The sequence below is a fragment of the Podarcis gaigeae genome (genome assembly GCF_964106915.1).
Source record: "Podarcis gaigeae genome assembly, chromosome: 5".
In the NCBI taxonomy this organism is placed as follows: Eukaryota; Metazoa; Chordata; class Lepidosauria; order Squamata; family Lacertidae; genus Podarcis; species Podarcis gaigeae.
In genome coordinates, this window is record NC_139681.1 from 56,656,685 (window position 1) to 56,681,660 (window position 24,976).

Here is a 24,976-nt window from a genome sequence, read left to right on the forward strand (position 1 = left end):
TTTATTTCGACGGCGTCAGACCAACACAGCTACCTACCTGAATCTTAAATTTCAAGGTGGTCTCTCCCACACCTATAGAGTATTGAGTTATCGGAGAATACCAACACTGCTACATGCTCTTTAATACAAGACCAAGGAACTTCATTTCTGTTCAAATGGGGGGAGCACATAAGTCATAATTTTTATCCTTAAAAGAAAGTTAATTCTGTGGTGTCAAGCAAAGGAGTTGTAGCAGAAGCCTTCTTCCTAAAAATCCTAATTATGAAACCTAGGAAGGTGAACATCCTCTAGCAGACTAAGTCAGTAAAATCCTCAGTGAAGGAAACAGAACTAACTTCAAACATTTCAAACAGTGAAGATATCTCTGACTCTGGTCTCCAGAATGTGTTTTGTTTTTGTTGGATTTTTCAAAAAAACCTAAAATAATCATCTGCTGACTGGGAGAGGTGGTTCTGAAAATATCCAGAAACATCTTGAGTATAATCTGCCTCCTGTTATTCAGAACAGATTCGTACCCACCATAGAATAGCACCAGAGATAAGTCAAAGATGCACAGCTCATTGTTAAGAACCCAGTCAGTCATTTTCACACTGAGGAAGCTTTTATCAAGGATTGATGGTGAAATTGTCAGTAAAAAATGTTTGTTTGTTTGTTTATTAAATTAATATACCACCCTTCATCCAAAGATCTCAGGACAGTTCACAACATAAAAATACAAAAAGAAAACACAAAATACATAATAAAAACAAACAAACAACCTAAAGACAACTTGTCTGCTGCTGCCACTTACTTCTTGCAAATCTTGTAAACTCCTGAAACTGCAGGAGTTAAAATTGTACCCTAGTACACAACCCCAAATCCCCGGTAGTGCAAAAGTGTTTTGTAGGTAACAAAATCACAGCACATTGATCAACACAGAAACAATTCATTGACACTAGAAAGACTGAACTCTACCGACTTAGATATTAAACATGGACATGATCATGACTTGTTGATCCTATCTTTGTTTCAGTTGCATCACTTGAGATTTCTGTTTGCTGATGGTGTGGATGACCTAAGCAATATCATGCAATAGTTGCATGCAATTCTTACATGAATGGACTGTGCACCTCTGTTTAGTTTTAAAGAATCATTCAGAGAGTTGCCAATGATCAGTATCTCTGGGACTTGTTAGTGTCAAATGAGATACAGATTGCAAATGGCATGTACACAGTGTCCACAGAGAGCTGGCACCCAGGAGCTCCTGCGTTATTTAATTAAAATGATACTTGGACACCTGCTCATGTTAACAAGTTTAACCACACCTGTTCTGAAGGGATATTTGCTTTGAACATGGAATTTCTTGATATATTTATTGGCACATCCACTGAACAGTACAAAATGAAGTTAATATTTGAACAAAGTCCAAAGTCATTGGAGTTAATAAGACAGGAAAAGGATATTTAAAGTAGTTAACAGAGAAGCAATAAGTCTTACAAAGCTGGGACAGGGGCTGCTGTCTTCAAATGAACTCAGTCTGTTTAGGAGTGTGCTTTACATGTTTATAGCTGCTTGTTACTTTACAGTGCTATTGCAGGCAATGGGTTATTGATAGCAATAAAAACTTGTGTTTTGAAGAGATCTCTTGCCAAATCCTCAAATTGCTTTTTGAAATTGGGACTATAAAAGAGTAGTTTTGAGGTCCTGGAGAGCATTTCTGGAGATGAAATAGATACATAAAATGTGTTCTCAAACAGCCATTGAATTAAAACTTTAAAGCCCCTAGCTTGTTGCAGCTAAAGAAAACACATTTTGATACTTTTTTCTGTTTATTTCTAGGTAGACATAATATGTGGTGATCACCTGCTGGAGCACTATCAGACTTTGAGGGAAATCCAGCGAGCTCTAGGGGAGAGTGCAGTGCAGGTAAGTTGATGCCAGAACTGCAATGGAATTGCTTCTGGTCTCCTGCCTCGGCCTCCCACACACCCCTTGGGGATATAGCCAAGCACTGCATTTGCTGGGAAAGCTTCTGAGTTGTGAACCTTTAAGGCAAAAGTGTGCATGAGTCCAGCAGTGGCAATGGCTGAAGTGGAGCGTCTGGCTTTTACCAACAGCAAGTTTGCCTGTGTGTACGGATGAGCACCTCCCTTTTGTGTGGAAGACACTGGTCCCCACTGTTGTGGGGAGAAATGGTGGAGCAGCACTGTCGAGGCAGGACAAGAGTATTCAAGTATAGCAAAAAGGGGTGAAGAGAGACAGGTGTCACGTGCACCAGTTAAACATCATAGCATGTGTTTCTCCTTCTCTTGCTTACCTGTGTGAGGTGTAGCTGTTGAAGTGGAATGGGGCTGGATGTACATTATGTGTCCAGAGTACCGAGGTGAGATACATATTAGGATTCTGAGATAAGAAGCGTTAGCAATGTGTTCAGGTTCCCATGTGTGTTTGAGGCCAAGTGCATCTAATGCTCTTTTGATGTGGACAGAGTGGTCACAGAGGGAAATCTTATGCCAGGTCTGGCACTGATGTAAAGTTACCTGTCAACCAGGATTGAAGAGCTATAAGATACAGCGCAAGTGTGCCCCTCCTCTGTACCATTCTGTCTTGCCCATGACTCCACCCCATTTTGTCTGTTCTGACAGCATTCTGTTGTGCTGCTGGCATATTTAGAAGCTGGCCAGGATAGCAAGCCTTCAGCCAAATCCTATAGCATCTTAGCCAACAGAACTTAAGTATAGGACTGCTTCTTAAGTCTAGCTGAGTCTTCATGTAGTGTTTAAATGGCCAGCACATTAATTTTTAAAAATAAACAAATTTCAGGTATCTGAAGAAGTGTGCATGCACATGAAAGCTTATACCCAGAACAAACTTAGTTGGTCTCTAAGGTGCTACTGGACAATATTTTATATCGCTACTGGACAATTTTTTAATATGTTTTGACTGCATCAGACCAACACGGCTACCTACCTGAATCTAAATTTCAGGCTGTTATGGTTTAGAGCGTTGTTGTTTTTAATGAAAGCAGTCTCTCCCAGTCTAAAGACACAAAAGGGTATATCATGGATCTCCTAGTAGGTTGAGGAAAAGGAAAATTCACCAACTCTGTTATCCTTGGTGAATGTGCTCTGATCTAGGCATCCTTGCATACTGCAGGCTAAACATGTGCTTCTGCATTCACAGATCAACCCTGCTGAACAGGTGGCTGGCTCTGTCTGCTTTGTATGCACTAATCATTTGTTAGGACAGTGGTGGGTAGAGTGTGCATCTGGAATCAGAACTGACAATGCTGATCTTGTACTTTAGCATTCAAGAGTATTGTGCACATAGTGATAGCGGGTGCTGGGTGCAACCGCTGCCCATTGTAGGGCAGGATTATTTTGCATACTCTGGTCATATCTAGAACAGCAGTCATTGTAGAAGCCTCTTTCTACACACGTATTGTCTTTGCTTGGTCTCAGCAGTAATGTAGAATTCTTACCACTTTTTAAAATTGTACAATATAAGGACAATTAAAAATAAAAAAAATAAGATACAGTTTATAATCTGGTGGCTCTTTTAATCAAATCGGAGGATAGCTTGCTGAATTACTGAATTAAAATAACCTGTTTTACAGGTTGAATTGTTCATTTCTCACTTTGGTGCATAAGTGCTAACTTTGCATTCTAGACAAGGTGTCAGAATGAAGTGTAATCAGTAGAGAAAGGTGTTATACAGCAGTACATTTTTTATTTTTATTTTTGCTCATAGGTGATGTTTTGTGTGATGTTGTAGATCTTTTCTAGCCAACACATCTCCAACATTTGAACACAGTATATGTCAGAAGAATTCACAATCACTGCATTGCCTTTCACACCTAATAGTAGCCTGTCAGGAAATTGTGGCAGACTTATGGCAAGGCTAAACCTATCATAAGGCACCATCTCTGTGTATCCAAACTTCCATGCTAGGGCTACATATAAAACTGGCTGATTTCAATGGCTCAGTTCACACCAATTATGCAGGCAAATGGAGGTTGCCAGTTGACTCCCTATGGCTTTTGTACAGACTTGCCCATAAGTATGGACCAATCCTATATATAACCCCAAAGCAGTGCTTGCTTTTTCATTTACTCCAGCAGTTTGTTTCAGGGAAATTGCCTTCTATAACACTTTGTCCTGGGATCGAAAGCTGAAGCTTGCTTATGGAGAATGACTCATAGTGTGTTTGCCATCTTCAAAAAAAACATGTACTATACTGTACATACAGCGGGAATCTGCAGACGGTCAGGTTTCTCCAATACATACCTAGATGTTCAGGATGATGCATCTGCCATTAACACTTGGCATTTTTGCTAAGCTGAACACTGGTTTTACTGCAGCAAACGCTGCCTTGTAAAGTGCAAAGCAGCCCTCAAACTTACTGGAGGGAGGATTGGATCCTAAGGAGCCTCTGCAATAACCGTGGCTTGATGGAGAAGCTGAGTCAAAAGACAAAAGTGGCTGCAATATGATGTGGAACAGTTCAACAATGGGTTGTGCATTTTGACTGTTAGCCTCTCTTTAAAAGGGGTATTACAGTGTTCAGACACAGGCAAACAACTGAATGACTTGTTCAGTTGTTTTCAAACCACCTCTAAATGGTACTCACAAAGAAATTACAAGTGGGCTTCATACTCAGCTGTTGACTCCCTTGATCCTCTGTTCATTAAATAGCACACTGGGAGATCCTGCATTTTATTATTCACAATCAAGAGCAAATTATCATTAGGTGGCATAAAGAGACTTAGGTGTGGCAAGGCTTTGTTTTTGCATTGATTTTGACTTGTTTACAAGTGTGATTTTTCTTTCCTACTTTCTAGGATGGCTTACTTGTACTTCACTATGGGCTGATTCTTAGCAGAGATCCCACACTTTCAAGGATTTGTTAAAATCCAACATGGAGGGGCTTTGAAGAAACAAATGATCCTCATTCTGGGAAGTTCATGATGAACATTAATGCACAGTTTTCACTCTGCATAGGAAGTTAGAATCTGAAAAAGGAATGCTGTACAGTAAGTACAGCTATAAATACTGCAGTGCTGTTATGTCATTAACACCTAGCTAGTTCAGGGAAGAGCAGATGTGTCAAGATGACTGGATTTGTCTTAAATGTGGTTTGGGTATTGGCAGCACTCCCAGCTGACTCCCAGGACTTAAGCTTGAAACGAGTATTTATCTGAAAGACATTTTCACTGGTGTTCTCAGGGATTATCTCCAGTGTGCAGTGTTTTATTGGAAAAGATGTGTTCTTCTCAGAGACGTTTATTGTCTTGGTTTAGAAATAGGAAAGGGAAACCTTTCAGTTGTGTGCCTAAAATGGGGGGAGGGGGGGCTAATCACCTTTCAAAAAACCGCAAGCATTGTATCTCATGGTTTATGTGAGTAATAGCATTAAAAAATGCAATATCCTATAAATTAGTTAAAATTGGAGAGAAATTGTGCGCATGTTAACCAAACACCAGAATACCGATGCTACTCACACAGCGTGGATGTGACAGTAGATTGCACAGGGCTGCCTTTGAGGTCCCTTTGGAAGGCATCATGCAACTGATTATACTCCTATTGAAGACAATAACCAGACTTTGTTCTATGAAAGTTTATCAGAAGGGCGGCAGTCTATCCCTTGCTACTTTCCTTTAAGCCCACATCTTCTTCTGGTTTGCAGTCTCTACCATGTTTGCCTTTGTCCCTTGCAGTCTCTGTCATAGCTCCCCTTCTTGCAGATGTTCCACTATATTCCCCCAGCTTTTGTTTTGCCACCTTTGTAAAAAATGACTATGTCTGTCCCCCTTCCATGCATACGAGCTTGAGACAATGCCCTGTGTTTCCCAGCCAGTGAACAATAAAAAAAAGCTCTGGTTAAACAACAATAAAAAAAGCTCTGGTTAAACAACAACACAATGAAGTTCATTTTTAACATTTCCTGTAATATAGCCACAGCAATGGTCTTATTACAAAGATTTCATTAAACCTTGCTATACAATGCTTAATCTTCAACTTTTGCAGACCCAGAATCCACCATTAACCCAGACATGCACCTGGAGATCCATTTCATAGTTTTTAACCAAAAATTTATCTAGTAGTGCTGCTGTTGTGACCTCCCTTAGACCAGGCTGTGATATAATAGTGCAAGTGTGAGAAACCCGTGGCCCTTTAGATGACCTTGGACTCCAACTCCCATCAGCCCCAACCCGTGTGGCCAGTGGAGAGGGATGGTGGGAATTGTAATCCAGCAACATCTGGAGGGCCACAAGTTCCCCACCCCTGTGATAGTGGTTCCCAAACCACCAGTTGAAGATCAATGGCTTAATCCATTATCACATAGGCAGCAAACAAAGTTTATGCAGTTGGAGGGGTAGATGGAAGACACATTACTGATGCAACTCCCGTGCCTCTTTAGAAGGTGTCAGATTTTCTTTTGCTAATTCTTAATTCATTACCTGTGCACTTAAAGATTCTGTCCTATTGTGGAACTGCTACTCCATAATCTTAAAGAGGCTTAGATGTGCATTTATGGTGACCTGAAAAGCTTGTTTTTAGACCAAATGTGTGTTGAAGGGTTTTGCTTTTGAAAATGCATTTTGTTACAATAAATTTTTGATGTAGGGATATTCATAAATATCTACCTGTTTTATATTCAAAATATCCAGTTTGTGTTCAGTTTTTCTATAAACAACAGAATGGAACAAAAAAATATTTTTGTAAATATTTTTGTCTAATGTGTTAAGGGATGAAGTATTTAAAGTATTAAAAAGTAGAAGCCTTCCAAAACTAAAAAAGAAAAGAAAAGAGGAAGTATAAGAAACATGCTGGAAAAGCAAAACTAGCAGGCAAGTGAAAAAGAATTTGAGGCGCATATTGCTAAAAGAAGAAATTCAGCAAAGCACTATGGCAATAGTTCTGTCAGCACAAACACTTCAGTTTGCCAGACAGAACAATACCCCCTATCTTTCCCCTGCATGCTATTGTGGGGTTTCTCCCAACACTCCCCCTGAGCCAGCTGGAGGGGCAGTGGAAGAGGCAGAAAAGCCCTGCTTTGCTAGCTAGCCACTTGTGGGGGCCTCCATTAGTGTGACGTGTTAGTTGAATCCCACTCAAAACAATAAACAGAACACTGAAGGTACATTAGAGACAGGAAAATAGCCAGGGTGATATTTGGATCATTACATAGCAAAGATACATTAAGACATGATTACTAAAGAAAGGTAGAGAAATTAATTCTATTATTTGCTTTGAACTTCAGTGTGGAAGATGATGGGCAGGTGCTATGTCTGATTCCCCCACTGACCCCAAGAAGGGTATCTGAAAAACAAAGCTAAATAGAAGTGATGAAAACTGAAGTTGTAGAACTATCTACAAATCACTGGGCCCAATTGAATATTTTCTAACAAAAAATATTAAATTTGTTTAAAACTCATCTGACAAAAATCAATGAAACATTGATTTGTAAAAGGGTTTAAGAGGAAAGGCCATTGCCTTAAATATATTAGAGCTATTATTATGCAACATAGAAGAACATGCCTTGCTGAGAGAGAATCAACACGGCTTCTCCAAAAGGGCTTTAAATTGAACCTAAGAACAGCTGCTCTGGGCTGTAACATGAACCAGGAAACAAATGGGTAACCAGTGTATTTGTTTTCATCCTTCTGCCTCGCCTTCATTCTGGATGCTTCAAGTAATTGGGTCCCATAAAATGTCATAATTTCTAATGTGGCTATTATGGTAAAGTGATTGGGGGGGGTGAGTGAGGGCACTGATAGAGCTCCTTGCCAGAGACACAAGGGGCCCTGGGTACACCTTTGTAAGTACCAGTGCTGCTAAAGCTTTACACCAGTATTTATTTATTTCTGGAAAATAAATAGTGAAACAATTCCCCCACCCAAATCAACAATGCAATGAAATTTTCTAGTGCTTTCCAACTGTTTCTGTCTATTTGATACTGCTACCTCCAATGTGAGTATACCATACAGTGGTATAATCATTATGGCAGATGTAAGAGCCTTTGTAGCATGTTAATAGCCCCTGCTAAGTTTTGAGTTTGTTTATCACTGATATAGTAGTTCTTCCTGTTTTATGATCTGTGTTTTTAATTGTGGTTTTAATTAACTGTTATATCCTGACCTGGGGTTGCTTTGTAATGAAGGGCAGGCTAAAAATATTTTAAAATAAACAAATTGGTAACACCTGAATTCCTACTCTCTTTTATTGTAGAATGAAACTTCATTCATATATGGTCAAGAAACCAAAGTTCTCTTTCACATTTCTTTCAAGACTAAATTGTAATGCATGAGGCCCTCAGGCTTGAGGACAGCTGAGCATACCCTGTGTCAGACTGTTTTAAGGCTGGTTGTCTGGTGGCAGAGAGGCAGAATCACATGTTTTTGTTCAGCAATAAACTGGGGAGGCTGCAGATGTGAGAGTCTTTTTATATTGGCTCTTCAATGTCACTTGATTTCTCGGGCCAAGAAAATTATGAGGTGGTGTGAGAATGCCCTAGCTATAATTACCTTAGACTGTAATCTTAAAGCTCTTTTGTCTATGTATGCATATGCAATTTCCAGAAATACTTTGCAAGTGAACTGTACCAGATTTACTCTACTATGTGTACAGGGTCTTCTTGGGGTTGGGATGTGTGGATGTTCTGTGTAACCTTGAAGCCAAGCATTGTCAATTCTTGATTTATTTGAGCAAAAGTGTTAAGGGGCATTCATACACAGGAAAACGTAACTTGCCTTGAGACTTTGTGTCCAATGAGAGCACAATCCAATGTGTGCAGTTTTTGTTAACCATTAGCTCAAGCTCCTGAAAATAATGGGAGCCTTGGCCAACAAAAATAAAGGCTTTAAGGTAAGTACAAACCGCTGTACTAGGAATGTGTCCCTTTCTAGAGTGTTGCTCCCAAAAGGAACACTTTGTTCCGCAGAATCTGTGGCTGAAGCCTCAAAGTAAACTGTAGTTACCAAGTAAATAAATCTCTTGGCACCCAACTAAGCTTTTACATTCTAGGAAAATGAATATTAACATCCTTGCTTGTGGCAGCGTGCCTCTGATACAGCCTTGACCCATGCTAGGAAAGATTAAGTCAGGAGACTTTTCAGCATCTGCTAGCTAGACAACAGTTGTGCCAGGACTCTGGGCAGACGTCCAGGACCCACTTGGCAAAATGAACAAGAGGGATGGCTTACCACATGTTGAAGTAAAAGCCCATTAAGGACAGAGTCTAAAATTACCTAACCACCACTGTTCAACAAGTGCTGCCTTTTGCAAAACACAGGCCCAATCCTTCAGAATACGACTGAGCAAACCGTTATAAATTTGTGCCATTTGGGTAATAAGCTAATTATTTTGCATATCTATGTGGGTTGGGAAATTAGCTATGTCTTTCCTGCTATCAGGATCTCTTCCTTTATATTCCCATTGATTCTAGTGAGTTTGTGAAGACTGCCTGCTACTCCTATCATCTTCCTAAACCTTTTGTCAGCTGCACTTCCCAGACATACCAAGATGGTGATGGTGATATTTTGCCTCCTGCACATTTTCCTTGAAGTGTTAACACCTTACCCCACAACACAACATTTTACCACTTCTGCTTAGGTATTGTGTTCTGACACATCTTCTGTCAGCTAGAATTTACGTGCACGTAAATACTTTTTAATTGATGTATTAGATTAATTTAGGGGCCTCCAACTTTTGTTGGGCCAAGGAACACATCTGGAAATCTAAGAAACTTGTGGACACCACACAATACTGCTTTCACAGAAGAGAAACTGACACTGCTCAGAACTCCCACTCCAAAACCAGGCAAATCACACAAATACACCAGTCAAAACACAAAAAGCAGGCAACAACAACCCCCTGCCCAAAGGCAAACCCCCGCAACCAAACAGCTGACACAAATACACCAATACAATTCATTTAAAAAATTGACCAGGGGACTGGTGGACGGCAAGAGCAGTGCCATCCTGGGACCCCAGATTTAATAGTTTGTTATATAGTTTAGGTCTTTGTTTATGGAATGATATTTTAGGTGAACTGGATTAATTCATTGTTCTAGTTGTAATTTGAAGCTGGTTTGAATAAGTTGTTGCTGAGCTGGTGAGAGGATATGAAATTCTAGCTCAACCCAATGTGTGTACAATTTCAAAATCATCAAGACATACCACTGGTGCAGGAAGTATGTTCTAGCTGTAATTGGTTAGTTTATCCTTTGATCATAAAATATTACAAAGAACACAGGTGCAGTATATTTTGGCATTTGATTATTTTGGTGAACAGGCATTTTCCCTTCAAATTGGAATAACACACTAAGTGGAAAAGAATTGTGTATTTAGGCTGCTTAAGTGTGCTTTGAGTGAACTTGGGTTCAAAGAATGACTCCAAAATTCACTCTGAGTGAAATTGCATGGGACTATGAACATTCAGAATGTTGTAAACTAGATGTAAAATCTCGCTTTTATTCTGCTCCCTGTTGTCCTCTGAAGTTTTACTGCCTTCTATCACACTTTCATAGTAACTGCTTTGAACTGATTTCTTTAGAGTGTTTCGTATACAGGGAAAGAGAGCAGAGAAGAATAAATCAATCAAGATGAAGAACTGAGAAATGAAAAGAAACTAATATTGAAGTGTACAAGTTAAGAAAGGAGGAAATCATATTTTATCATAAAAATAAGATCTGTATTTAGATATTAAACTCGGGTTTCCTTCAGTCATTCCTATGTATTATAGCCATGTATAATTGCATCTTATAGTTGCTGTGCATCATAGTGTCTGACAGCTGTAGGGCTTTGAAGGGTTCTGAGTTTTCCTGCCTCAGTAGATTCTAAGAACATAGTAATAAAGGCAACGTCTGTCCCAAGACAGACTCACTACAGATACCAGCTCCTTCAAGCACAGCACCAAGAATATGATGCTTCTCCAAGCTTCACTTTTCACCATATAACATAAGCAGTTCCAAACTCACTTGAAACAGTTTTTGATTGCAGTTCCATGACTTCCAGAAATGCTCAGTACTTCACATGTTGCTTGAACACATAAAATGACCCATTGTTCAGCTTGATGAATTTCCCATTAATTAGTGGGTCTCATCTTGAATAGCTTCGGGGAGATGACAATGACCCTATAGTATTTGCTTTGTGATTATTTTTCTTGGTTTCCATAGGAAAGGAAGTGTAAGTATGTAGCGTTTTACAGCAGATCGTGACTTTATAAAGAAAGCTCTTATTAATGGCTTCAGTACCCTTTCTTAAGGGCTTAAACTACCCCTCTTTGTTCCAAAACAAGAACACTCTTACAAAGCATTGCTTGCACAATGGTAAGCCATGCCTCTTTCTCAACATCTTCGCTGCGGCACAGCTAGACTGTCATCAGCAGGCATGCACCAATCAAATTGGATCCTTGCTGTATACATAGTGAACATTTATTTTTGATACACACACAGAGTAATTGTCGCCATGTTTGCTCATAAGGAAACTTCCAAAGATCATATTAAGCCAACCCAAATGTCATGAAATAGCATGCAGGTTCTGGGAGACTTCAAAGCTTACATGCCACCTTGATCGCCTTAATAAAAGTGTTGCTCTGATATAGATTTTGGAATTTATTCTTATATTTGCCATTAAAAATGCACACAGAGTTGCGGACAAGGACCAGTGGTCAGGATGATGGGAATTGTAGTCCGAAAACAGCTGGAGGGCCAAGTTTGGCCATGCCTGCTCTTATCCTTTCCCACACCTGCATAATAGTATAGACCTCCATCATATACTCTCTTTACTAGGTTTTGTTTTTCTCAAGTGAAAAGCTCCGAATGTTGTAACATTTCCTCATAAGGGAGTTATTTATTGGGCAAGGCGTTGGACCAGCTTGTTCTGAGAAGAAGTTCTCAGATATGGGATAAAAAAGGCAGAGAAATTAAACTATGCTTTCAGACAGGAGTTGCTTAGAGAAGCGCAAGGTCCTTGCTAGGGTAAATGTTGCATGATGTCTATTCCTTTGGGCTGTCCCGTCATTGTGTCAGAATGAATGTCATCCACTGAAGATTGTATTAGCTGATGAGATGCATTTGCTCTGTGGTACCCACATTCATGGTACTTGCGAGCCATTTGCAGTGAGCAACCCAGCACTTACTAGAGCCAGTCTTTCCTTTCTTGTTGGGCAATAACGGTCCAGTTTAAGAAGATCTTACTGGGAAGGGATGTTAAAAACTGACCAAAGCTGTAGGAAAAATGAGAATGAACCATGCTTATTAGTCCCTTTTTGGTGGCCCTCCACAACATTTGATGCTCTCCCGCAGCCCTTGTCTACCTTCCCAAAGCTGGTAAACCAGGTGCTGGGCTTTGGGAAGAAGGCATGAGGGCTCTGTCAGGGACCTTGAGTCCTTGTGCCTCTTTCCTAAAGCCAAGTTAGTGCTTTCCCAGCTTTGGGAAGGAGGTGGGGAGGGCTCTAGGACTCTGCCAGAGCCTCACACCTCCTTCCCAAAGCCAAATGCTTCACTAGCTTAACTGGGAAGGCAGCCCAAGGGCTGAGGGGGTGTGTGTCAAATATTCACACTCCCCTTCCCACAAGGCAGTGTGCAGCCTGTGGGCTCCGTGTTGAAGTCCTCTTGCAACCCACTTTGGATGAAAAGTTGGGCCACCCAGCTCTAGACATTGCCCAAACATCAAACACTGATTTGTCTGAATGTGCAGTAATTGATTTGGAAAGAGATTATAACTCAGAAAAGTTTGAAGTCAGAATATCACCAAGGACAAACAGGCTGCCTCAAGACATGTCATCTTTATTTATTTGTGCCTTACAGAAGAGGAGGAAAGAATGTGAGCAAAACAGTTTCTTTTAGTTCAGGAAACTATTGCAGTGAAACTGATAGGACATGATGGTTTTGTGTGCTCAAACCTTGTGGCAGGATGCATTAATGCAAACACATCACAATAACACAATCTTCAGCTTCTGCAGAAAGCAAATTCTGCTGGCAATTTTAAGGCATTGAAAGAAAATCCACACTAGTAAGTTCTATATAAAACTTGGCACATATTCAAATGGTAGACTGAAAAGGTACACTGAAGGTTAGCAGATCCAGATGGAGGATTGGATTCTATCTTATCAGGATTCCTTTTTGAGAAAATAGTAGGTGTGAATCTTTCCTCCCTGTGACTCTACTTGTTTGCAAACATGTGAATTTAGTCTGCCAGTGTCTTGAAATGGTCAGAATTTCATTAATCAGTTTACAGCACCAGTTTACCAAGCAGAAGTGATTCTGTGTATGTGTGTAGCTGCATCATTTCCAAGTTTGGCTGGCAAGGCTAACAAATATGCTCCTCTAAGTCTATTAGAGAAAAGTCAGAAGAACCACTACAATTCACTGGTGTGGTTATGTGGCAGTGAGTACATTTAAGAAAATACATTAAGAAAAAATACCTTAATAGTATGTTATTAACAAACTTTGTCTCTAATACAGAACATAGAACCCATATTGCTTTCCATAATAGAGAAATAAGCAGCTGGCATAATTCTACACTCCTTTTCTAATGGTGAATCAAAAGCCAGGATATCCATGGTTTTGAGTTGCCGATTGTGGCGATAGGAAACAGCAGATATCTAAGCTTTTGAAACGACATTAGGAATCTATGCTCTAGAACAGTGTTTCCCAACCTTGTGCCTCCAGATGTTTTTGGCCTACAACTCCCATCATCCCTGACCACTGGTCTTGCTAGCTAGGGATGATGGGAGTTGTAGGCCAAAAACATCTGGAGGCACAAGGTTGGGAAACACTGCTCTAGAAGACTCAAGAGAGTGGATCTTTTTTCTTTTAGCCTTATTTTCATACAAGGCTAAAGCTAAAATCTAGGAACTGATTACAACACACCTGTTTCCTTTATTCTTAAATTGCTGGCACTACTGATTGTAAGCAATTACTATTTTAAATCTACAAATATGGCACAAAGTGAAATGGACAGCACAATGGTTCACAATGTAATCACAGAAATGTCTGTCCATGCTTCTAACAGAAAAACAGGGCTCTAATACTCCAAAAAATTTATCATGTAGGTTTTTTAAAAAAGGAAGAATGCACCAGGTTTAGCTAGTGAGATAACAAAGATATATTTAAGTGCATCTTCACTATGTGCTATCATATGACAGAGAGCTCCCATGTGCATTGGTACAGAAAGTTGGTCCACAGTTATTGTGTGGCTTAGTATTTATCTTCCTAAAGACATTTGCACCTTATAAATGTCAGTAGCTTCCACCTAGTATTTTTGAATGCATTGTGCTTCTTTCTAGAGTACACCAACCACACAGCAAGGCAAACAAAATGCCCTGTTTTCTCTACCCCTGTGGTCCAGAAGAACTGGAAACAGAATAAATCATCTAATTACTTGCCTTCAAGAGGCAGGTAACGAAGATTAATCTGCACTTCCCTGACATGGTGCAATTGCTGGATATTTTGTATCTTACCTGTGAAGGGGGTTCACTTTTCAACTGATTCTGAATAGCAGGTTCAGCAATTAAGTCAGACATCATGAAGGAGCCCTGAGTCATTAACTATAATGTGTAACTTTTAACTTTTCCTACTAGCTGCACTTCTGAGACTTCCCTCTTTGCTTAATTTAGAAATTGTGAGATTCGGCTATTACATAACTCTGCAGTTTGCCAACTAGTTTTCCTATAGAGTCCCTCCCCGCCCCCGGAAAATAATCAAACTTTGAGCCCCCTCCCCTTTCTTTCCTCCTAGTGATTCTGGATGTGGTGCTCTTACTAAACTAGTCTAGTGATGTGATACATTAGAACTTTATGTGTACATGAGCTGGTAAGCACCTTAATTCAGGCATAGGCAATTTAAAGGTCTAAGCTATATTGTTCCCTCCTTAAAGGTTCATTGTACTTAAGGTGAAAGGTTACACTTTTTGGTTTGCAGCACCCCCCTCTTCCAGATTTGTTCGTTCAGTTTTCTTAGTGGATGTTATGGTCTCCTCAATCATTTCAGCAAAGGCTTCCCCTACTTGGCTTGATGAGATTTTTGAAGCCAATTTAGCCTCTTCTTTCTCCTCTTTCTTAAAAGAGAAAGTGGGGGATATTTTGGAACTGCTGGCCATAGAGGAACTGAAGAACCTGGGTTGGAAGGAGTAAGTGGGGTTGGAAGGGGGATTCATTGATGAAATGCTGATGCTTGAAGTGCTAAAACGTGTCTCCTCACCCTCCAGCAGTTTCCTGTAAACACCAGAGAAGGAGAGATTATTATTATTTGGGGTTCAATCCAGGATTAAGCACATTTATGAAGAGGTGGGACCATTTCTAGTCCCTATGTTGGTTAAAAGCAGAAGACTAAAAGAGGGGTGAGTAACCAAGCATTTTTTCATGCCCCAAAGACCCACAGGAATTGGGTCTTTGCAAATATTTGCAGATTTTTAAAAATCCCCTATGTTGTTTAACATCTGTATGAAATCGCTAAGTAGGGTCACCTAGAATCTTGAGCACGTAGTCAGGAATATTCTGATGACACAGAGCTTTACTTCTCATTGACATCTATAAGTGTGGCAGTAGATGTACTGGACGAATGTCTTGCTTCAATAATGGATGCTCAATTGAAGCTCAATCCAGATAAAACTGAGGAACTGTTAGTGCGTGGATCCCTAGACTGGATGAATTAGAGCTGGCCTGCTCTTAATGGGGTTACACTCACTCTGAAGGAGCAGGTACATAACTTGGGATCCATCACTGGTGCTTGAAGTTCAGGTGACCTCAGTGATGTAGAATGCCTTCCATCAGCTTAAGTAGGTGGCCCAGCTATGCTCCTATCTGTACATATGCTGTCCACACTTTGGTAACCTCTAGGTTAGATTACCGTAGTGCATTATATGTGGGGCTGCCTTTGAAAAGCAATTTATAAACTGCAGCTGCTGCCAAATTTAGTGGCAGTCATGAAGAATACAACTCATAGGTGCAGGGTGGAGTTGGGTAAAAGACCTACTGTCAGGCATGATCAAATGAGAGGTGTCAGAGGCTGTAGCATCTGTACATATGCTATTTCCTCTACTTAAGGGATTCTGTAGGAAGTCACAGCAGCTTTTAAGAGCATAAACTATACCCTGTTACTTACAACCACATCTTCCAGAGGGGTTTTTTGTTGTTGTTGCAGCAGACAGAGTCTTATAGCTGTTTAAAGACCAGCAAATGTATTATGATATAAGCCACAGGTGGAGAACCTATGGCCCTCCAGGTATTGCTGGACTATAAGCCATGCTGGCTGGGGCTGATGGGAATTGGAACCAACATCTAAGTGGCCACGGGTGCCTCACCTTTCGTATAAGCTATAAAAGCTTATCCCACAAAAAAATTCATTATTATTTTAGGTGTCACTATATGAACTAGAATATGTTTATAAAATGTATACTGAAAACACCTAGTTTTACTATACTTTATCTACTCTCAATGCATTGCATTACCATCAATGCAAAATGGTGGTAAAGCTTCCTAGTGAGCAGCGCTAAATTGACTCCCACCAGCCACTAGGATAGGGTTGGATTTCATCACAGCCTATTTTGGTGTTATGCTGTTTACATAACCAACAGGCAAGCAGGGCTTTGATAGTCACTGTTACCTGTATGCTGCTATCTCTATATCCAGGGCCATTTTGACATTGAGCAAATCTTGGTATTCTCTCAGATGCCGAGCCATTTCACTTTTTGTGTCTCTCAGGTCACTCTCCAGCTGATTGACAGTGTCCTGTAATTCAGACGGACAGATATAAAACTGATATTTTAAAGCCAAAGATGTTGCTGAGCAGCTTCTTTTCCTCTTAGAATGGAACTGAGGCAAAATCAGCAATATTTTATAAACATGCATTTGCACAAAACAACATGCAAATTCAGGTCTACCATTAAAACATGTATAAGCGTGCACGACAGCTTTTTGGGTACATGACAGCTTTCTGGGTACAACCACCTTGAAGTCCTATGTGGAAAACTGGATGGGATTTCTCTCAGTGTTCCGGAACACAGACACAACCCTCTCCTATATGAAGCTATTCAAGTATTATTATTTATCCTTGGAGGACTTTCTCTGGATTCTTCCCCCTCCACAAGCACACACTGCTGGAGAAGAAGTGGATGATGATCAGAGATAGCTACCCTTACAGCTGTAGTGCCCCAAATTTGTAAACTCAGATGAAGACCCCAGCCATTTGGGATCTGCTTAAGGGAAAAGGTTCACACCAGCAATGTATAAAGGACACCTTTATTTCACATATACCAAAAGCTCAGTGTCAAGTATTTGCAGCAATGATTCTGTATCTCTGATTGAATCAGAGGCTGTTTTTCTGCATTGCTTAAGTTACACATTTCCGCTAACAAATTCGCATTCAGAATCTTGGCCAAGTAAATGCTCCTGCTACACCTGTACAGTTGCTAACTAGGGCCGCCATTTGATTATAGAAATCTTAGTTGATTAATCATAGGACTTGTAAGTTATTAACTCGTTAAATTTGCTTATTAATATGGCAGTCTTTCTTATGAAGAAAGCTTCCCCCATTTAAATGATGTATGCATGTATTACAGAAGATTGCCAAATAATTGGGGGGATTTTTTTTAATCATCACAATTTTCAGCCCTAATTCTAGCCCTAGCTGTTGATATGTATGCCTTTAAAACTAATCAACAGACTCACCTACATAAAATGCAATCCTATATTTCCTCTTTTAATGTAATACAGCTTCAGTCTGCAATATGTTAAAGGGGGAGCAGTGCAAGCTTAACTTAGAATGTGTGTATCCTTTATATAGCCAAAACAGTACCTCCCATGCACAAGAAACCTATAGACAAAAAATTCCTAAAATTTCCTCCCAACAGCCCAATGATGACAGAGCATTTTCAGTTGCCAAGGAATGATGACTGTACAAGAGGAAAAAGCGAGGAGGAGTAACAAAAGTAATGGACTATCCTGGAAGAGCCAATGTCTGGCTGGCACCCTGAAGCATACCATATTTTCTTACTGGCTCCACTAGCTAACGGTAGATTGGTTGCAATGCATCTTGTTCAGTACCATGGAGAGAGGCATAGTTTCCTCCACTGTCTTTTAGCTTCAGTTCAGGCTGAGCCCTACTCTTCTGAAGAAGCAGAGAGATGTTAGAAGAGGTATAATTCCTCACAGATTAGAGGGAGGGATGTCCCAAGGCTGAACCACCCTTTTCACTAATCAAACCCAGGAACTGTGAAAACATGAAGCAGGCACAGTATCCAGATGTGGAAATCAGTTATTCCTCAGTATGAAACCAGTGCACAACCAGGGGCGTAGCCAGGATTTTTTGGGGGCTTTTGTGAGGGTGGGGGCAGAACCTCAGAATTGTTTTGATTTTTTTTTTATTTGGGGGCAGCGGCCCCCTGCCCCCTCTGGCTATGCCCATGTTCACAACGAATTAACATGAGACTGGCGGGACAGATGGACACACAATCAAAACACTTCATTGATAAGAGGTTCTGTTTATGGGCCCAACTGCACTACAGTCAAGAGCTCCATGGTAAACTTAAGAGCTTTCAAGGTGCCCAGAGAAATAAGCATGCAAGTGATACCCTTGAATGGCTTTTCTAAAAGACACCTGCACAAAAAGCAAAACTCCTAGCCTGTTTTAACACACCATCCAGACGGAATGTGTTGACAGACTTTCCCCCACCCCTCCTAGCAGATTTTTGGAAACGAGATTCTTAAACGTCTAAGGGCAGCCGGAGGCTTCCAAGCACTGGACTTAAGTCTGCTGTAAATGGACCAGTGGTCTGATTCAGCACATGGCAGGCGACAAGTGTCATCCTGAGCCAACCCAGAGATCCGTTTCCTGCAGCTTTCTGCGGCTAGTGATCGGAAGCCACCGGGGGAGGGGTGGGTGGAGAAGCGGCGCTTACGTGCGCGATAGGGGGCGAGCGCGCTAAGGCGATCGACAGCGTCTAGCCACGAGGTGTGTCCTCGGACGCGGTGCGGAGAATGACGACGCGGCGCCTGCGCGGAAAGGCGACCTCCCCTCCGCCCGCGCGCGCGCGCGCGCCCTCACCTGCAAGCCGACGGCCTCGGCGTGGTGGCGCTCCTCCATCTCGTGCAGCTGCCGCTCGAGGGACTCGTTGGCGCCGCGCAGGCTCTCCACCTCGAGGGTGCGCGCCTGCAGCTGGCGGCGGTACTCTCCGATCTCCTCGCGGCTGGCGCGGATGGCCTCGTTGCTGCGCGCCGCCTGCTCGCTCAGGTTGGCGAACTTGCCGCGGTACCACTCCTCGGCCGCCTGCAGGTTCTTGGCGGCCAGCACCTCGTACTGGCCGCGCAGCTCCTTGAGAGCCGCCGTCAGGTCGGCCTTGGGGGAGTCCGGCTCGACGGCGGCTAGCGCGGGCGCCTGCAGCGAGGCGCTCAGCTCGGCCAGCTCCTCCGAGTGCACTTTGCGCACGAAGGCCAGCTCGTCCAGCAGCGCCTCCACCTTCTTCTCCAGCGCCAGGCGCGCCAGCGTGGCGCCGTCCACCTCGCGCTGCTGCGCCCGCAGCGCCTGCTCGGCCTCGGCCCGGGCGCGGGCCTCGTCCTCGCAGTGCGCCCTCAGGCGCTGCACTTCCTCGGCCAGCCGCTCGCGGTCCAGCGCCGCCTGCGCCCGGGAGGCCTCGGTCTCCTCCTGCTGGGCGCGCAGCTCGCGCAGCTCGGCCTGGAACAGCTCGGCCAGCCGGCTGGGCTCGGCGTGGCGCTGCCGCAAGGCGCCCAGCTCGGTCTCCAGCAGCCGGTTGTGCTGCTCCAGCTGCCGCACTTTCTCGATGTAGCCGGCGAAGCGGTCGTTGAGGCCCTGCAGCTGCTCCTTCTCGTTGGTGCGCGTCAGGCGGAATTCGTCGTGCACCGCCGCCGCCTGGCTCAGGTCCAGGCTCTCCGCCTGCGCCAGCCGGTACGAGACGGCATGGCTGCTTCGGGACACCGACTGCGAGCGGTAGCTGCTGCCCGCCGTCGAGCTGCCCAGGCGGGAGGAGTAGCGGGGAGGCTCCCCGAAGATCTTCCTGTAGGAAGAGGCCAAGTAGTGAGAATCCGATCCGAAATTCATCCTGGAGGCAGTAGAGAGGCTCCCTGCGCCGTCCGTGCTTTATATAGGGAGGCGGGTCGCCCGTCGCGCCGCAGAAAGGCGGGGGTGGGGGGAAGCTGCACTTTTAGGGCGCGGTCGAGGGGAGGAGATTGGGATGAGAGGGACAGGCGGGGGATGAGGATGCTGGGGCGCTCCGGCAGCCCCACTGGGCGTAAGCAGGAAGGGAATGCAGCGGATTTAGGGGTGCAAGTGGGAGAAGGGCTGCTCCTCTACAGGGTGAGAGAGCTTGGTATATGTAGGAACGATGGTCATTGGTTTGCAGAGTAGCGAAGGTGAGAAACTTGGGCTCTCCCTGTCTAAGACGGAAGAAGGCAGAGCAGACAGCGCCTATTGGGGAATGGGAAGCAGCTGGCGCTGCTGGCTGAAATCTTGGGGCTCACGTCTGAGGAAGGATAGAAGGCTTGGAGGGACCTGGTAGTGCTGGTGGTGCATCTTTCCGGTCCTAGCCTCGCATTCCCAACTGACTTTGCTAGGATGCATGACAGGGAGAAATGCTGATGGAGCTGTCCATTTTGCCGCAGTGCTGATGTCAGTTCTTCCAACCGGCTGCCGCTGAAGGTTGGGGACGGTTCCACCCAGCGCAAGCTGTTTTGGCTCTTGGAGATAGACAGTTATGATATACAGAACTGCTAGGCTCCGTATCCCTTAACCAGCTTCCCAATGCTGTTGTTTCTCCGAACCATAGAGCCAGTTTCTTTCTCAGGGTAGGCCTGTGTGTGTTAAATAATGGAGCTCTTCAATTCAGTCAGAACACTTGCTTTGTTGTACTGTGCACAAACAGTAAAGAAGACTGGAGGGTAACACTTATTGATTGCTGCAGTGAGGAAGAAGAGAAAGACAGGAGTGTCCTAGATTTGCTAAGGGAGTGAATTTAGGGTGGAAAGATTAGAGTATATTAAACATACTGCAGTGTAGTAGGACCTTGAAGATCCTGCAAAACTGTAGTTGCATCCTGTTATCATATTGCATTATCATATTGTGCTCTTAAACTGGGGGAATATACTATTTCATTAGAACAACTCAGTCTGATAAGAATATGTAAATGTGGTTGTCAGAATGAATTTCAGCAGGACTGCAGGAGTGTTCTTAGGAGGAAGTGTTTTGCTGTAGATGATTTGTGGTGCCAGTATTAACACATGCAGCCACAGTTTCCCTGATCACAGCACCAAGGAAGGAAGGTGAAAACATTTGCATCCATGACTCTGCATGATACATTGCCCCTGCCTAACATGAACAGTCTTTTAAAAATATTGTTTGTGTTCAAAAAATACACTACTAAAATGTGTGATTTAAATCCTATCATCTGAACATGGTATTTAGTCTGGCATTTCTCTGCGGAGATGTACATACTGTCTAGGTGAGACCATACCCCCAAACCTGGAATTCAGTTCTCTGTTGCAGGGTTGCAGGAACTTTTTCTGCCCCTGGGCCACATTCTCTTGTGGGCAACCTTTTACTGGACCACTGTAGTCAGGATGTCTTGGTCTAGAAAATGTTGCAAGTGGCATACCAGCTGAAGCTGGCAAAAAGCACTCCTGGTCTCTTGGGTCTCTAGTGACAGAGATGGCTCAAGCAGTAGACCCAGTCTGCATATCTGCTCCTTCAGAGGGAGAGAAACCCCATCCAAAACAGGCAATTGACCACTCACCCACAAAATCTCCATTTGGTTCCAGGATTTAAACTCAGTTTTTTTACCTTTATCTAGTCCACCGTTGCGAGACCCTAGTCCAAGACTTGCACAACCTCTCCTGACTCCATGTTGGCATTTAGGGCTTCCTACCAGAACATTCTGACTTTCTTTCAGTCACCTGGTTGGTTGCTATGTAGAATTGTCCTTGAGTTCCTTCCAGGATACTTGATTTCCTTTCTGTTTTGGCCTTTGATTTAGCTGCACTTCTTCCCTAATTCTGGATCTAGAGTTATGTGCTTTTGGCTGTGGGCTATTTTTGGTGCACAAGTGACCGTATTATTTCCAGCTTTTGAGACTGGATGGCTGTAGACCATAGGCATGTTCAGTGACATAGCTACTTACACCTTCCAGTCAAGGTGGAAGCAGAGGCTCACATGGAAGCCCCACCCCAACACCCTCAGGCATGTCCTCCTCCACCCTCATTCTAAACATCTGCATGGCGCTTCTACTTGACTTCATTTGAATGTGGGTAGAACTTTTATGGTATCTGGGATCCTGATAAAGAAGGTTCCCTAATCATGTGAGGGATTCTACTCACATCCAGGCAAACACAAATAGAAGCCCAAGTGCAGGTTTGCCCCATGAACAGGTGGAAAGTTGACAGACAGGGAACTGATGTGCCCAAGGATGTGGGGAGGCTTTTGTGTGTGATTCTGCCCCTTGCCACACTTGCCTTTGTCAATTCAAGTTCTCCCATTGACTTTTAACCCTAAGCCAAGTCATTCAGTGACCCCAGCGGTTCTCCAGTCACCCTCTATTCTTTTCAGGTCTTTTTCCTTCTGGCTGTCTACCAGGAACACCAACCAACATGAGCTGCCAATCCAACTAACTAACTGCTGGTGACCAGCACTTGGCCGTATATACACTTCTTCTGGATCCCTATTCTAGTCCCAGTCAATCAACGCTAACTATGAATTCTAAACATGCAGTTTCCAATCAGAATATGAAATTAATCAGTAAAGCATTAACGGCTTAACATTCTGTCCTGTCTGACATTCAACAAGGCAGCCCAGCATTACAGAATCCCGGGAAGCTCAAATATCTGGAGCTTTTTCCTGGATAGCGCCAGATCCACTCGTGACCGACTCTGGAGTTGCAGCGCTCATCTGGCTTTATTGGCCAAGGGAGCCGGCGTACAGCTTCCGGGTCATGTGGCCAGCATGACTAAGCCACTTCTGGCGAACCAGAGCAGCGCACGGAAATGCCGTTTACCTTCCCGCCAGAGCGGTACCTATTTATCTACTTGCACTTTGATGTGCTTTCTAACTGCTAGGTTGGCAGGAGCTGGGAGCTCACCCCATCGTGGTGATTCGAATCACCGACCTTCTGATCAGCAAGTCCTAGTCTCTGTGGTTTAACCCACAGTGCCACCTGCGTCCCTCTCAGGGGATAATAAGGCCTTAAAGCAGCAGTCCTGTGGCCTGGTTCTTAGCACTCTGCCTGCTCTCTGTTAGTTCTCCCTAGGTTTGTTGTTGGCATAGACTGCCAGGCGTGGGCTTCTGGCGTGAACTGGTTGGACACAGAAGAATGATGGGAGGAACCAGCTGGGGAACTCCCAAGAGAAGAAGGCCCAGAGCCATGGGATTGGGTGGGATGACAATGAGTGGCCAGAGGGAGAAGACTGGGAGGACGTGCTGGAAGCTGAAGAGGTAACAGTGCATAGTGAGTGGAGGGAATCTGTGGCAGAGAGAAGTCTAGAAGTTGAAGCAGGAGAGGAAGGAGTCCAAGAGGAAGAGATGAATCTGGCTGGTGGAGGCATGGATGTCTCACCCTCCTGCTGCAACAAGCTTTCCTCCCCCCAGTCTCCCAGAACCAGGATAGGCATGAAGAGGGTGGCGAAGTTAGCTTCACATAGGTGCAGTCTCAGATTGGGGAAACCATGGAGAGGTGGGGACTTAAACAGCTGTGGGGAGATGAGGCCATCCAGTCTCAGCAACTGCTTCATAGGGGCAAGACCTGCTCGAGTTGAGTTGCTGTGCTCATTAGGCCTGACACTCCTGTGTGAATCCCATTTTTGGTAATAAACTCCAGCTGCAGGCTCGCTCCTGTCAGCCCCCCCCCCCCGTGTGTTTGTGTAGATCACTGCGACATACATGCTCAGAAGTTTCTTCATCTCGAGATTCAAATTCAGGGGTCCTTGTATTGATGGGTCCTGGCTTATGAGCTCTCTGGTGTAATGTTGCTGCCTAGGTTGGTGTGTGCCACCTCTGGCTCCTGTGCTGCTGTTCCACCTTACCTGGCTGGTCCCTCCTCACCTGAGTCAAAATTGGGGAACAAGCTGTTGCTCAGGGTGAGGGTCATGACACCTACCAATTAATCATGCGGAACTTGGTAAAACCGTACATTACTACTCTCCTGGCTCTGCTTTTGCTTGGTTTCCAAATGAAAAACGGAAGCTTTCTCTTAGCATCTTTTACCACAAATGGGCTCTGTAAAGCTCATGCATTTTTCAGCACACTATTAAACCAGGGCTGTAGCTACATGTTTTATACCATCTGACTTCATGCTGACCACTTACATCAGAATTCTCTAAAGGTTTCCCTTTTGCTCGACTTGGAACACATTTCAGAAAAATCGTGAGTATGATGATAATTATGATCTATCTCTGCTCCTGGGATCCAGACTAGTCTTGGCAACTAAAGAGTCCACAGTGTAAAGAACAGGAAATTAATCTCACCCTTTGCTTCTCCACCTGCGTCAGATCTTGTTAGTTGCTACAGGTTTTCTTCATATCCCCCCCTTCCCAGCTTTTTAAAGGGAGACTTAGAGGTGGCACAAGCTGGGGAGCACTGTCATGTTCTGCATCATCTGTGAGTTTGTGAACTGATGTCCAAATATCCTCTGGAAGTTACTGATTCCTGGGAAATACAACTGTTCTTCAGTATCTTCCCCTCTAATCTTGGGTAAGTGCTTCCTGTGTTGTGCATATTTACTCCTGATTTATGCCTGCAGCTGAGTACCTGAAAACAAATGCACTCATATGTGTAACCCATGGAACTGCATATGCAAGTAGTAAAAACTTTGATTTTTAAAAAACTTACATGGAACACATAAGAGCTCAAGAAATTAAAGAGAAGAAAAGAGCAACCAAAGCAGCACTTAAGAGTTCAAGGACATAGGCTGGTATTTCAAAATATGTACTGAAATAAATGTTGGATGTTGATTCCTATAAGCATCATACGAAGCATCGCTCTTTTGATTGTTAAA

General features: G+C 43.3%; 2 protein-coding genes across 3 annotated transcripts in view; one reads left to right on the forward strand and one right to left on the reverse strand.

The window, feature by feature from the left end:
• PCGF6 (polycomb group ring finger 6) overlaps positions 1-24,672 on the forward strand; it is a 41,435-nt gene extending 16,763 nt beyond the window's left edge. The window contains exons 9-11 of one of the 2 annotated variants that reach the window (XR_014563992.1): positions 1,819-1,905; positions 4,820-4,982; positions 24,517-24,672. Coding sequence is in view for 1 of the 2 variants with exons in the window: in XM_083737921.1 (XP_083594047.1) it covers positions 1,819-1,905; positions 4,820-4,888 (156 nt within the window). In the remaining variant the exon portion in view is untranslated. Of the gene's footprint in view, positions 1-1,818; positions 1,906-4,819; positions 8,189-24,516 lie in introns of those variants that run through there. The other variant, XM_083737921.1, reaches the window with a different exon arrangement.
• On the reverse strand, positions 12,752-20,133 carry INA (internexin neuronal intermediate filament protein alpha). Its single transcript, XM_083737920.1, has 4 exons — positions 19,030-20,133; positions 16,591-16,715; positions 13,764-15,200; positions 12,752-13,621 (listed from the first exon to the last, which is right to left on the reverse strand). The coding sequence occupies exons 1-3, from the start codon at positions 20,038-20,040 to the stop codon at positions 14,888-14,890; spliced, it is 1,449 nt and encodes a 482-aa protein (XP_083594046.1). The 5' UTR covers positions 20,041-20,133; the 3' UTR covers positions 12,752-13,621; positions 13,764-14,887.
• Positions 24,673-24,976: the final 304 nt, after the last annotated feature.